General features: G+C 43.8%; 1 protein-coding gene across 3 annotated transcripts in view; it reads left to right on the plus strand.

Moving 5' to 3' along the window:
• The window catches only part of ZZEF1 (zinc finger ZZ-type and EF-hand domain containing 1), an 86,342-nt gene that overhangs the window by 57,408 nt on the left and 13,716 nt on the right, over positions 1 to 15,218 (plus strand). For all 3 annotated transcript variants that reach the window (XM_048518730.1, XM_048518732.1, XM_048518731.1), the window contains exons 35-47: positions 189 to 354; positions 1,135 to 1,397; positions 2,842 to 3,008; positions 3,186 to 3,369; positions 3,605 to 3,735; positions 5,098 to 5,375; positions 6,727 to 6,901; positions 7,548 to 7,680; positions 11,640 to 11,836; positions 12,171 to 12,290; positions 13,365 to 13,553; positions 14,143 to 14,243; positions 14,503 to 14,638. In XM_048518730.1, coding sequence (XP_048374687.1) covers positions 189 to 354; positions 1,135 to 1,397; positions 2,842 to 3,008; positions 3,186 to 3,369; positions 3,605 to 3,735; positions 5,098 to 5,375; positions 6,727 to 6,901; positions 7,548 to 7,680; positions 11,640 to 11,836; positions 12,171 to 12,290; positions 13,365 to 13,553; positions 14,143 to 14,243; positions 14,503 to 14,638 — 2,240 coding nt within the window. The remainder of the gene's footprint in view (positions 1 to 188; positions 355 to 1,134; positions 1,398 to 2,841; positions 3,009 to 3,185; positions 3,370 to 3,604; positions 3,736 to 5,097; positions 5,376 to 6,726; positions 6,902 to 7,547; positions 7,681 to 11,639; positions 11,837 to 12,170; positions 12,291 to 13,364; positions 13,554 to 14,142; positions 14,244 to 14,502; positions 14,639 to 15,218) is intronic.

Raw genomic sequence — 15,218 nt, forward strand, 5'->3', positions numbered from 1 at the left:
GGGGTTTCCTTGTGGTTCTCAGTCATGTGAAGAATTTTAGATATGCCGCCTCAAGGCTCAGACGCCTCTGGCCTGCTTTGCAATAGAGAAATCAGAGCGTACAGTTGCAGTGGGACAATGGTGCAGAGGTGAGGTTTTCACGCCCATGCTGCTGGCACTTAAAGTGAATCTTTGCCTCCCTCGTACAGGTGGAGTGAAGCCAGAAGGTCACGAGGACAATCACGAAATGGTTAACATGGAATATGCCTGCAATCACTGCCAAGGGATCATTGTGGGCCAGCGCATGAACTGTAATGTGTGTGAAGACTTTGACCTCTGCTTCGGGTGTTACTCTGCCAAGAAGTACTCTGATAGGTACAGATGTGCCCTTATGTTCTAGGAAAAGTTTGAATTGCAGAGACAGAAAGGCTCTAACATCTGTTTTTCTTTCAGCAAAGGCGTAGCTCCAAGGGGCGGGGGCGGGGCGTGACGCACCAGGTGCGCCCCCATGTGGGGACGCGGCGAGGGTGTTCCAAGGCGAGGCAGGGGCATTCCGGGGTGGGACGGGGGTGGAGGACGCACCGGTGCACCGGGCGCTTTTCTCCCTTTCTACGCCTCTGACTTTCAGGCAAGAATTATGATATTACTGTAAAGGTAGCTAGGTTCACCTGGACAGTTTTCAAAATTAGAAGTAAATCACTTTAAGGAACAACATATATTTGAACATGAGTAATTTTATAGTACCCCCAAAGGCTGGCTGTTTTAGGTAGTTTTAGCATTTTAAAATTATATATGTTCTTCAAATCAACTTTTTTTTTATTTTTCTATGGATGTGTTGGGCGAATTCCGACTGGGTGTAACAGAACGTCTATTGCTGGTCAATGACCGTAATAAAACGTGTTGTTCTTGTTGACTTTCAAAGATGCAGTCGGAACCTCCTTATTAATACTACCACATAGTAAGGGGTGGGTGGGGAGACAGTTCAAAGCAGGGAGTTGTCTTAGTAACCGTTTATTGTAACCCGAGCCCAGCTCCAACAACCAAGAATAGTTTCGGTGTCTCTAAATCTTGCACACGCATGCCCCTTTGTAGCGATAGGTGTTCTGTGAAGTACCTGCTAGCCCATCTAATCTGAAGCCCATCTGCATTTTCCAGCCACCTTCCCACCCACAGCATTGTGGTGTATCCAATGGTGACCGTTCGACTCAGCGACCGGCACAGGCTTATCCAGCCGTACCTCCACAACTACTCCTGGCTTCTGTTTGCCGCTTTGACCCTCTACAGTGCCGACTTGGCGAGCAGCGAAGAAGTGGATGGCGAGGCTCTTGACCACACAGTCATCTCCCACGCCCGAGTCCTGCAGCAGGAATGCATTCATCTGATTGGGGATTGTCTGATGAAAGCCCAGCAGGGAAAAGGTGAATGGGGACGCGGTGGTTTCCTGAGCCCAGGCAGAACATAACTCGTCCTGACACAGTCTCTGCACACACATCAAGTCATCTTTTCCCCTTTCATAGCAACTTGCTTGTTGGGTGGATCAAGATGGATCGCCCTCTTACAGCACTTTTGAGTCCTTACATGTAGCTGGTTTAAATGGGACATGCTGGCTTCTCTGGAATGCAGAAAGGATCTCATAAACACCTAATGGGAGAGCAAGGATCTGCTTACTGTTAGAAGCCTTCCTATGTTTCTTATAACGGTGGGGATTGAGTCCCCTGCACCCAGTTGTCTTCAGCCCTTGGGTTGGCACCTTAAATGGATCACAGAGTTGACCTTATTGGGCCATGAGCCCATATGGAGCTGTCTCTTGTTTGCTGCTGCCTTATGGAATTATCTGCTGTTAGTGCTCTTATGTAGAGATCAAGGATGCCACACCTTCTGACTTCTTGGCATGGATGGCAAGGCCAATCGGCAGTAGAAAGGATTCCTCTTTAGCTCATGCAGTTCAGGGGAGTCTGACTCCTCCTCTTCCTGTCACATGACTGGGATGTTCCTTATTGATGGGGTTGAAGCTCAGTGTGTTCTGTGCTGGTCACCTGTGGCTAAATATGGGCCCTGAGTTTGGTAAACTAGAAGTCCTCTGTTTTGGCAGAGAACTGCAGAGGCTAAGCCGAAAACTATAAAATCTGTACCATAATAAACATATTCATTACATAGTGTACACACTGAAGTTAGTTATGAGCAGGAGAAAATCAGACTACACTTTAAAAAAAATCAGTGGTAATTGTTCTATATATCCCAAACACTGTTGATTCAATTATGTAAGTGACCAGCAAAGCACTGTACTCATTTTGGCTTATTAAAGGTGTAGCCTGATATTCAGTCATTGCGTTTTTAACTAACTTAATTGTGACACCAGGGGCGTCCAACCTTGGCCCTCCAGATGTTCATGGACTACAAGTCCCATCAGCCCCTGCTGTATGATAAAGATGCGCTTTTTGATAAAGATTTTACAGTTCTTCTCAACTTTTTTGGTTCTCTGTATTGTCTTGGACGAGTTCTTCCTTCCCTCTTTTTGGTGTTTGCACCTTGTTGCTTTTCCTCGAGGAATATGATGACTCTTTACTGGCACTTTCTATGACAAGCACAATATTCCTGTCCAGAAAACTCCCAGATCGTTCCTGTATTTTTCAGACTTGTTCCCTTCCTCCACATCGGAGCACAACATCCCTGATGCTGTGGTTGAAACTGTCATTTCTGGATATAGAAGCATTGATAGACTTGCAACCCCAAATTGCACAGACCTGGGTTGTGTGGGTTGCTTGCACTTGAAGAGGCTCTTTCTGCCTGCGACACACGCAAACTGATGGTTTGGTGTGTTAAAACTTTTCTCCTGACTATCTTTCTTTCCCCCTTATCTAGGCATAAAAGCTCTAGATCTGCTGTGCATGTTCCCAGAAGGCGAATCTTTGTCTGAAAATGTGATGCCATCTAACGATCATTCCACAGACAGTAGCATGCAAAGCCACGCTAGCAAAGAAGTCAAGGATGGCAAGAAGACTGCAAGAGCACCTCTCACCTGTTTCAATGTAAATATTCTTCATTTTTTAAAGTATCCTTTCAATCCCTTTATTGGGTCCTTGCTTTTTAAATTATAAAAAGGCCACGAGGTAGGCGGGAGAGACTTCACGCACCCTACACAGGCCTGCCTTGACCGAAAACACAATGATGCACTTGCTGCAATGTAGTCTGTAATTTATTCCTAGGGGGATGGAAATGCTAACGAAATTCAGGCCTCTGTAGATCCCAAACGAGAAGGCAAACCGAAAACGAAGAGAGCGCCTTCCAGTGGCCTTCCGCCAAAGAAACAGGAGGGTTTGCCAGACAAGGAAGTGCTTGCGAAGAACCCAGACTTGGCTGCAAAAGAAAGCACATCTCCAGAGCAACCGGGTAAAGATCTTTTCCTCTTTCTTTCCATAAGAATTAAAAATTGGGGGTGGCAGGGGGAGACAGCAGCTTCTGACTCAACTTTTTCACCACCGTACCGCACGAGGGGAATGAGTTTGACTTTCACCGGGGACAGCTTGGAACAAGTGTTCCAATTTTAGCAGAAATGCTTACACAGACAAGCAATATTATTGTCAGCCATCGTTCTGTGTTTGATGCGGGGGAAACTTTGTTACAGATGCCCAAGTTCTGCCTCCTCCTAAACCAGCCGATGAAAAGGTGATCCTGAGCCAAGAACAGGCCTTCGCTGAATGTTCCCAGAAGAGGATTCTTGGCTTGCTGGCAGCCATGTTGCCTCCCTTGAAATCCGTAAGAGATCAGCCATAAACTGGGGAATGTGTGGGAGGGAAATACTGCCTGTGGAGAAAGTAGAGATGCAAAGGAAGCCTCCTGCTAGCATTTCTGGCAATCCGTAGCCAGCTTGTTTCCCTGGCGTATGAGAAGACTAAGCCTAAAAGAAGAAGAGGAGGTTTGGATTTATATCCCCCCTTTCTGTCCTGTAAGGAGACTCAAAGGGGCTTACAGCATTTTGCGGTTGGCCCCTGCCCCCGTGGTAGCCATTTTTGGGGGTGGTGCCCGCTACCTTTTCAGCTTCCCAACCAGATTGGGGACACCTGGCCTTCTTAAAGGGAGAAGGAAAGGAGTTTGTAAGCCCCTTTGAGTCTCCTACAGGAGAGAAAGGGGGGATATAAATCCAACTCTTTTTCTTCTTCTGAAAAGCAAAGATAAATAATTTGTGCATAAGAGAAATCAAGAACCCTCCCCCTCAATAGTGTCCCTGCCTGGCTAAAACCACGTTTAGTTGACTCGGTGACGACAATCCCTTTTCTTAAAAACATGGACTGAGTTTGCTCTTCACTAGATAATGTCTGAACAGGCTCCAGTTTTTGACCCAGGTAGAATCATAGAATCATAGAGTTGGAAGAGACCTCAAGTCCAACCCCCTGCAATTCAGGAACACATAATCAGAGCACTCCTGACAGATGGCCATCCAGTCTTTGTTTAAAAACATCCAAAGAAGGAGACTCCACCACTCTCCGAGGTAGTGAATTCCACTGTCAAACACTCCTGACAGTCAGAAAGTTCTTCCCAATGTTTAGGTGGAATCTCTTTTCCTGCACCTTGAATCCATTACTCCATGTCCTAGTCTCTGGAGCAGCAGAAAACAAACTTGCTCCCTCTTCAAGATGGCATCCCTTCAAATATCTAAACATGGCTATCATGTCACCTCTTAACCTTCTCTTCACCAAACTAAACATACCCAGCTCCCTAAGTCTCTCCTCGTAGGGGATGGATTCCAAATCTTTTACCATTTTGGTTGCCCTCCTCTGGACCTGTTCCAAGGGTTTGGTTGAAGGTTACCTGGTTGAACCATCTTGCTGCAAAGTTAAGCAAGTTGATGTCTGGTCTCTGTCTCAGGAGGTGCCTAGAAAACTCCTGAAACCCTCCCTGAAACATACCATCTCCTTGAGTTCCATGACGAAAGAAGGGGGGGGGGGGCGTATTTTGATGTCTGCCTCTTCCATTATTTTAATTAGCTCTCTACCACTGAGGCTGGCATTCAAACATATTGAGAGGAAAATGTTTGGATCGAACAGGCCAGAAGCAGAAGAAAATGGCATCGCTAGCTTCACTGCTGACCTCCTCACCTCACCCCATTTTTCTCCACAGGGGTCTGCCGCATCCCTAATTAACCTGGACCGGATCCTTCCCCTCATGTTCCAAGTTGTGATCTCCAACGCTGGCCACTTGAACGAAACCTACCACTTGACCTTGGGGCTCCTGGGGCAGTTGGTTCGGAGGCTGACTCCTGCCGAAGTGGACGCCGCTGTCACCAAGGTCCTTTCTGCCAAGCATAGCCTTGTAGCTGCCGGAGATGGCTCCACCGTGCCCGAAGGCTGGAAGGCGACCCATCTCCTCTTCAGCTTGGGAGCCGTCTGCTTAGACAGGTGCCCCCTCAACTAGGGATTTCAAGCTCTTACCTTTAGGCAGCCCTTTTTCATGTTCGCAGGTCTGGCATAGATTCGCAGCACAGAGGATTATGGGTTGGATGTGAGTTCCCGCACGTTTGGCACTAGCCAGGCCTGCTGGCCCTCAGGCCCTGTGAACTCCTCCGGCACCAAGTGTGGTGATTACCAATATATTCGATTTATTCAGAACAAGTATATGCTGCCTCTATGAAGCCTGCCAGATGATTTTGAAAGGCATTAGGCAAATTCATAAAGAAATGGGTCTGTTAACAAGATAGGTAAATGGATTTTCCCGTTTGGAGGCTATGTACTCCTGAATACCAGGAGGAGAAGAGGCGGGTAGCAGTGCCTCTTTCTCTTATTTGTAACTCCCACAGCTTGTGAAGTCTCCATGGCTTGAGCCGACCCACGTTTGAGGAAAGACCTGCACGTTAACTGTGTTTTGCTTGGCCTTAAGAGATTCCACATTTGATCAAGGAAAGGATCAGGCAATTCCAGTGAATGTGACAGTATTTTACCTTGTTTTGCTTTTTTGCATCTACCTCTAGGACTGACTGGCCTATAAGTCTAAAACAGGGGTCTGCAACCTGAGGCTCTCCAGATGTTCATGGACTACAGATCCCATCAGCTCGCTGAGAGGGGCAGATGGGAATTGTAGTCCATGAACATCTGGAGAGCCTCAGGTTGCAGACCCCTGGTCTAAAGCAAATACCCAGGAGTTGGCATTCTTTCTAAACACTGTGGCTGCTCCATAGCAAATGCAGTTTCCTCCATCAGTGCAGGAGGGTAGATCAAACTGGTAACTCCACTTGCTCAGTCCATGGGCCGAGGCCATGTGAACGAAACAGAGGTTCTCTTTTCCCTTAGCTTCCAGACTTGCCTGCTCTGACAGCTGGTTCACGGTTCTTGTTCTGTTAGCGAGCTGTGCTTTTGCTCTTCTTTTTCCCAGATGTCTTTTGCTCTTCTTTTTCCCAGATTAGCGCATTTTAGTAGCAGGGAAGCTACAGCAATTTTGTCATACCTGGAACCATTTTAGGCACCTGGCAGGCAATTTCAATCTGAGGGGGCTGGAAGAGATGAAGGTGCAGAAAGGTGAGGGTCCCAGTAGCCAGGGTGACCATAGAGCCACTTTTGAGATGGGAACTGAAATGGAAACGTTTTCCTTAAAAGCTCTCTTTTCCTAAATCTTTGTGGCAAGCCATTTCAAAAGGGGTGCTTCAAGTGGGGAAATAGCTCTATCTATTTCATTTTTGTGGAACACTGTCAGTTTAGGGACAAAGCTGGTAGAACTCAGTTGCACATACCATTAATCCTAATTCTCATTTTCCAGCCGCATAGGCTTAGACTGGGCGTGCACCATGGCAGACATCCTTCGAGCACTAAACTCTTCCGCCCAGTGGCATGGGGTCATTGCGACTTTCACAGACCACTGCATCAAACAGCTGCCCTTCCAGTTGAAGCACACCAACATCTTCACCTTGCTGGTACTCGTTGGGTTTCCAGAGGTAAGCTTATTAGGCAGACAGACAGAAAACCTTCATTGGCACATAAAACACATTGAGCAACCGTGATCAAACCGTAAACAAAACTGAGAACAAGCCATAACAACAAGTTACAGAAAGGAAAAAATAAATGACTGTTTATCTCCCAGTCTTATCTTGATGCAACTTTATGACATCTTGGGAAAAAAATTGTTTTTTTCTTAGTTATTTCAAGAGTGGAATTGTTCAAGAGACTGAGCAACTAAGAATCGGAAAGTCTTGTCCTGTTTGCTAAAACAGGGCTTAGATACTTTGAATTTCCGAATAGAATGGACAATAAAATAGGGCATGTTGGATAGTTTCAATGAGCCCGCCTTACAGGGACAGTGCCTATCTGAATATGCTGCATTTTGATATCTTCTGTAGAAAATTTCAGATGGCATAACATTGAATCTGGCCAAAGAGAAAGCTCTATATTGGTTCAGATTTTGGAGATGGTAAAAATATGTCGCGGGATGGCCTGCTTTAAGTGATATTCCCAATCTCAGAGGATAATCAAGGTTATTAGGCCAAGCAATTGTTGGAGAATTTGGGGGGGTTGGAGTCATACAATAGCACATTGGTGAGACAAATAACATGTGAAGACTTTTTGTTGTTGTTTCCATGGCAGGTTTTGTGCATGGGCACTCGTTCGGTGTACTTGGATAATGCAAATGAAGCCCACAACGTGATCATCCTTAAGCACTTCACAGAGAAGAACAGGGCGGTGGTGGTGGACGTCAAAACCCGGAAGAGGAAATCAGGTTCTCTTTATGTTCTTGTCCTTAATCCAGCTCCCTAAGGCCTCTGCCAAACTAGCAGTCTTGTTAAATCAAAAGTCAGAAGTTATCTCAAGCTTATGACTCCAGAGTCATTCCTGCTGAAATGCCAGCATTCTCACGCACTGACAAGAAAGGCTTTGGATCAATCCTACATCACTATTGCTGGAATCCAAATAGCCGGTGTGTGGGGGCTTTCAACTTTGTTAGTCTCTTGCACCCACATCTTTCTTTTTTTTTTAAAATATTTTTATTGATATTTCGGAATTATTACAGATTTATATTGTATACTTTATATACATCCTCCATATCATTTTTCCCCCTTTCTCCCCCCTCCCTCCTTCTTCTTCTCTTCTTTAGATGCGCAGCAGCAGGTCCATTCTTTTCAATCTTCTTGTCCATTTTTCTTCTGTAATTCCAATTTCGTTTAGCCAGTCTTTGAATTCCATCCAAATCTCCTTCATATCCTTTTGTTTTTCTTGCCATATTTGATTTCTTGACATTTATTGGCCGAGAAAATTTCTGATAGCTTTGCTCCCATTTCTTCCAACCATTTCTACGCATTGAAATCCAAAGGTTTTTGTCCTTCCACCCCAATGCTATTGCTGCATGGACCGCTCTAATCATGAATTTAAAGAAGAAGTTTTCTTTTTCTTTGTTGTTCTATACTGTCTCAAATCCACTATACCTATAAATGAAGCTTAAATCTATATTTATCTTGTTTTACCTTTACATATTTTTTCTATGTATTTTATCACATTTTTCCACATATTTTTTACTTCTATACATTCTAGCCTTTCATCTGGAGTTATATAATTACATTTTTTTCTCCACAATGCCAACATTTTGGGACTGAATTATATCATATATGCCAACTGTTTCGATGTTCCTACTTACCATTTTAATATTAATTTCTCTAGTTTTCTGCATATTTGCTTATCTATTTTTATTTTATTCATATTATCTATAATCCTTTTAATGGGTCTATGTCTTTCACTCCATCTTGTTGCCATTTCATTATGATTCTTATCATGAATTCTTGATCTTCTATCATGTTTTTGTATATAACTCCTAATATTTGTCCTTTCTTTTTCCTCATATATTTTTATACAACTTTTCATTATACACTCTTCCTCCCTCCTGGAGGCTTTTATCTTTTCCCAGATTCCTCTTAATAAAGTAACCAGTTTTCTTTACCTCCTTTCTCTATAAAATTTGGAAGTGAACTAATTCTCCTCTTTCATTGTACAGTTGTGTATACCTTGTATATTCCTTGTCTGTGTAGAGGATCTTATTGTTTGTGCTCCTTCCTATTCAACCATGCTTTCGAGGTGGTGCCGCTGCCAGTAGCCCTGGCATCCATTTTCCCCTTCCATTTCTCCCAGATTTCCATTAACACCTTTCTAGGGGCCTTTTTTAATTTTTTGTCTTTCTATTTTTTGAACGAAGAATATATTCCAAAGCTACCCGTGTTCAAGTTTATTTCATTTTCGAGACTTCATCCATCTGTCTCTTTTATCTATTTGGAATTCCCATCAAACTTTTTATTTGAAATGCCACAAATATTGTATTCCATATAATTTGGGGCCCCAGCCCATTAGTTTTTTAGACATATAGACTAACATTCATCACTCTTGGTTTCTTTTGATTAAATGCCCATAGTTTAATTTTTTTCTTATCCCATTCTTCAAAATTGTTTCTTAATCTCCAACGGCAAAGTCTGAGGAAATAGATGATAGAAGAGTTTTGGCATTATACGCATTTTTAATGCTACTATTCTCTTAGGAAACCATTGATTACCACCTTGCCACTCCTTTAATTGCTTCATTATTTTTTTCCATATTGCTTACGTAATTATATTTAAACATCTTTTCCTTCTTATTTGTTAATGGTATACCTAAATATTTAATCTTCTTCCTTCATTTCTTTTCCTGAAGTAGTTTTATATTTATTCCCAGGATTTTCAGATTTCTCCATATTAACCATGGAAACCAGAATGCTTTTTTGAAAGTCTTCTAATATTATTTTTAATTCTTTTAAAAGTTTCTACAGGGTTAGTTGTTATTAGTAATGTCATCTGCAAAATAAGTTTAATCTTATTTCTTCTTTGTGGGATTTTTATAGCCTTTGATCCTACCATTATTTCCTAATTCTATCCGCTAGGTATTCCATTGCTACTACAAATAACTGTGATGGAAGCGGACATCCTTGTTTTCACCCCTCTTTCCTATCCTATTAATTTCTTCCAGGTATCCATTATTTATCATAATCTTTGCTTTATTGTTTTTATATAATTCTTTTAATATCATTATTAATCCCTTTCCAAATCCCGTCTGTTCCATTATTTGGAATAAATATGCGTGGCTAACTGTGTCAAATGCTTTATAGACATCTAATTTTATCATGGCATATTTTTTATCCTTACCATGTTCTATCACCCACATCTTTCTGAATGCAGTTTTGTCCATACCAGATGGCAAATCCCGCTTGAAAAACAGGGAGGTTTCAAAAAGAAGCTTGTGGCAAGGGAGTCTGTTTTCCGGGATAAAAAGACCGAAAGAGTCAAGCAACCCCTAGGTGTATTTAAAATCAACATTTGGCTCTCAGCCAGGGTGTTTAAACTGAGGAAGTGTGTATAAGAAAAACCTATCCTGCTATTTAAAAAACAAATCACCCTTAGATGAGAAAGAGAGCAGTGCTGGTATTTCTTGGGTTTTGCCCTTTACTTTCAACTTCTGACTTCTCTTACTGTAAATCAGATGTTCATATTGGTATAATTGCCCATGAAAAGATCCTCAGATAGTTATACACATCTGGGCACGTTCTGTGGCAGATTTTTCGTGTATCTAAAAGAGGATGTGCAAACTTTTAGGAGAGCATTATTCCTCAGAGCCAACAGAATAGCAGCACAGTGACGTGAGTTTGGTTACATATTCTGCTATCTGTAGGAAATAATCGTCCTGTTATAATAAAATCTGCTGTAAGCAGTTTTGTCAAGGTCAGTATTGTCTGTTCATGTTGGCAGTGGCTCTCCAGGGTCTCAGGAAGAGGTCTTTCACATTACCTTCTACCTGGTCCTTTTAATTGGAGATGCTGGGAGTTGTACCTGGGACCTTCTGCATGCAAAGTTCTTCCATTGAGCCACAGGAGACTGCTCCTTTTGAGCGGACAGTTGGGATGCGACGTTAGAATGAAGTGAGAGTATATTCAAGCGTGGTGTAGTGGTTGAGAGCTGGTGCACTCCAACCTGGAGAACCGGGTTTGATTTCGGTGCTCTGCCACTTAAGCTGTGGAGGCTTCTGTGGGGAGCCAGATTAGCTTGTGCACTCCATCACATACCAGCTGGGTGACCTTGGGCTAGTCACAGTTATTTGGAGCTCTCTCAGCCCCACCTCACAGGGTTTTAGTTGTGTGTGGGGAGGGTGGGAGGGAAAGGAGATTGTAAGCCCCCTTGAGTCTCCTTACAGGAGAGAAAGGGGGATGTAAATCCAAACTCTTCTTATTTTTCACTGCTCAGTCGCCACAAAGCAATAAAACTGTGCTCCAGATGTAGACAGATGCTTGCTCGCTCATTGCAGTTTTTTTGTGGCAGAAGTAGTTCGTTTGTTTCTGTTTTGATGAGGGCACAAACAACAAAAATAATGAAATCCCTGATCTGAATAGCACAGACTTCCTCAATTTTGTCAGGTCTCAGGATTAGCCCTGGTTAGTACTTGGATGGGTATCCTTTGTGGGGGGCCCAGGTTGCCAAGCAGAGATAGACAATGGCTAGCCGCCTCTGTGGTTGCCGTAAGTTGCCTGTGACTGGATGAAGAAAAAAACATTTAAGCATTACTTGATGTTATGTTTAAGGCAGCCTCGAGTGAGCAAAACTTAACGTGGTTGAGATACCGGTAGAGAGCAATATGTTCCCCTTCTTTATTCCCTCCCCTTTTTGTTTCTAGTGAAAGACTACCAGCTAGTTCAGAAGTGTGACCCAGACGATGGCGAATCACAGAGCCAGCTGCGCCGGTACCTCCAGCATTTCGTATTCATAACCAGCCATCTTCTCCAGACAAGTATTGAGAGCCGCTTTGCTGAGGCAGTGGAAGCATCCTGGGTCTTATCTCTTGCTCTGAAGGGACTTTACAGAACGCTTAAGGTACAGTTCAGAAGCCCTGTCTCTCCATCACGGGTTGCGGGTGGCCGCACGAGGCAAGACCTCTCTCTTTAATTGCATCTTTCCCCTGCCCTTCCTGCAAGAACCTCTGGGTGATGTGATGAGATATACCCTTCCGTCATCTTAGCCTCACAAGAGGTTGGTTGCCTTCATGGCTGAATGGAACTTTGAACCCAAGACTCCCCAGTCAAAGTCCAGTGCTCTAGCTTTTCCATCATATTGGTCTTCAGTAGTGGCAGCATGGTTTGAAAACCACCCTTTGGAGCTTTCTTGCCTTCCTATTTTAACAAAGCAGTTCCTTCCCTTTCTTTGGCAGACTCACGCCTTTGAAGAAATCCGCACCGCCTTCCTTCAGACAGGCTTACTTAAGCTTCTGGTGAAGAAGTGCAGCAAAGGAACGGGCTTCAGCAAGACCTGGCTTCTCCGAGACTTAGAGGTGATGTGCTCTTTCATTTAAATTGGGCTGAGCAGCTTAAATTAATTAGATATTAAAACATGGAAATTTGGGGGGCACCTTGAAAACTACAGAGTAGGGGTATTCAGACTTTGTTATAGTGAGCTTGGAAAAGGTCTAGTGAAGAGCAGTGTGACAGTGAACTGCACGATCACTCGGCTGGCTTCCTGCACCATAAGCAAGGCTGAAAAAGAGCTCAACCTTAGATTTGTAAGTTCTTTGGAGCAGAGGCCTAGTCTTGTCCTTTAAAAAGCGCTGTTCACATAAATAATGCTGTATAAATAGTTGTGCATGCATCCTGTGAAGGACTTTGTTATTTTTGAGAGCCAGCATGGTATCGTGGTGAAGAGTGGCGAACTCTAACCTGGTGAACTGGATTTGTTTCCCCACTTCTACACATGAAGCTTGCTGGGTGACCTTGGACTAGTCACAGTTTGTTCAGAACTCTCTCAGCCACACCTACCTCACAAGATGTCTGTTGTGGGGAGAGGAAAGGAAGGCGTTTGTAGAGAGGCCTTGAGAGAAAGGTGGGCTATAAATCCAGCCTCTTTTTCTACTTGCCCATTCCTTTGTAAAGAATTATGCACCTTCTGCTCAACCTTTGAACTTTCTAGTCTTTGAAACGGGGATGATGATAATGTAAAGACAAAGTGATTGACCTATTTTTTTAAAAAACCTGAATCTTAACTAAATTTTTGTTTAAGAATTTGTTTTAAAGGGGGAAAGTTGCTGGGTGACTGTGGGCCTATTGTAGCCTAATCTACCTCACAGGGCTGTTGTGAAGATGAAATGAAAGCAGGGAGAATGTTATATGCCACTTTGGGACCCCATTGGAGGAAAAAGTAGAAGTAAACAAGGCTATTTAACTGACTGTTTTTAAAAATTGTGATTTGCCTTTGGGATTTTCTTTTTAGGTGGAAGAGTGACGTACATCTGTTTGGAAATAAAATATAACAAACATATAGTCAGAGCATAGTACATTAATTCACAGGCTGGGACCTAAGTTTTTCCTGTACCCTTCTAAAATTGAATGCTGCCTGTAACATTCTCTTTCAGATCTTATCAATCATGCTTTACTCATCCAAAAAGGAAATAAGCTCCCTTGCTGAGCAGAAGGACCCAAGGCTGGAGGAGAGGGACGAGGATCAAGCAGTGGATCAGTCTGTCGTCACTCCCACCGATGCAGACCAGAACCGGCTGGACCCTCTGGAGGGTTTGGATGAAGCCACCAAAATCTGTTTCTTGGTACTTTGTGGTGCATGGTGGTTGGGGGTGAGAGAGGCATCTAAGAATGTTCACGGCTGTAGTTGGACCAATGGACAGAGAAGAACAGTTTATGCCAGATTGCACAGTATCACACATAAGAGAGCTGAGCTCTGTCCTTCGATACCAAGAATGTGTGCCCAGATTTCTTGCAGGGTGGAGCCCCGAGAACATGGTGGGAATGGGTGCAGACTGGGATGTCTTATTCATAGGCAAAGTCTCCCTGTTCTCATGGCTGGATAAGTTACTAGCAGACACTGAGGTCCTTGACAGTCTGGCTGGAAGGGGGAATTGGTGAAAATTATACCTCCCCTTCCGTTGGCAGAAAATTCAGACTGGATCCAGCCAAGGATGAATCTGAGCAGCTTTAAGATCTGGACCTGCTCTTCTGTTTACTGTATTTTCCCCTGCAGTGTTTTTTTATTTCTGGTTTTATTACCAGATTTCTTAAATACTGAAAGCTGCCTTAAGAATTATGCACCAAGAGGTGGCAGACAGTTCCCTTAAATACAGAGCAAAGAAGAAAAGATGTGTGCTTCTTTGTTCTGATCGTAGTCAAACTTTGTTTTAGATGACTCACGATGCTCTTGACGCGCCCCTGCATATCCTTCGGGCCATGTATGAGCTGCAGATGAAGAGGACAGATTCTTTCTTTCTTGAGGTTCAGAAGAGGTAAGGGGATTAAGAGAACAGCCTTTCCAGTTGCAGACGAGGGTTGCCTTTGATGCCATTTGCATCTTCCCAGATTAGATCTGGAAAGGCACCAAACAGAAACCGATTTTGCGACCCTAACCAGTCTGTGATTTCTACAAACGAAAAAAAAAAGTACAACTTAACGTGGCATATATCTGGGAAGAGGAAGGGGGCAGGGAAAGAATAGCTTTGAACACGCAATTGGTGGATGTTTTTTGGGTTTTTTTGCTTGCTTCAGATTTGATGGGGATGTCGTCACCACTGATGAGAGGATTCGAACTCTGGCTCAGAAGTGGCAGCCCAGTAAGCGCTTGCGCTCAGAGGAACAGAGCTCCAAAGCTGTAGATACTGACATGATCATCTTGCCCTGCCTGGTGAGTGTCCTGTCCTGGAACAAAATGGAAGAAAAGCAGGGATCTCTTGCCCCCGCCCCCTCCCCCCAATTGCCTTATTTTACAGCGCTTCTATTTTTCTGTCCCTCACTTGGGGGATTGAGCAATCAAGGCCTATTTGGTTTGCTTGGCTTTCTTTGTGTGTGTGTGTGTGTGTGTGTGAATAAAGTGCTGTCAAGTCACAGCTGACTTCACAGCGACCCAGTAGGGTTTTCAAGGCAAGCAACTAAAAAAGGTGGGCACACTTCTCTCTGTAATATGCCCCTGAAGACGCCAGCCACAGATGCAGACGAAACGTAAGGAACAAGATCTACCAGACCACGGCCACACAGCCCGGAAAGCCCACCACAACCAGTTGAGTCAGGCCATGAAAGCCTTCGACAATACATATCTGAATGGAATCCCATGTTCTATATCAGTGGTGGCGAACCTTTGGCACTCCAGATGTTATGGACTACAATTCCCATCAGCCCCTGCCATCATGGCCATGCTGGCAGGAGCTGATGGGAATTGTGGTCCATAACATCTGGAGTGCCAAAGGTTTGCCACCACGGTTCTATAT

The sequence above is a fragment of the Sphaerodactylus townsendi genome, linkage group LG16 (genome assembly GCF_021028975.2).
Source record: "Sphaerodactylus townsendi isolate TG3544 linkage group LG16, MPM_Stown_v2.3, whole genome shotgun sequence".
Classification (NCBI taxonomy): Eukaryota; Metazoa; Chordata; class Lepidosauria; order Squamata; family Sphaerodactylidae; genus Sphaerodactylus; species Sphaerodactylus townsendi.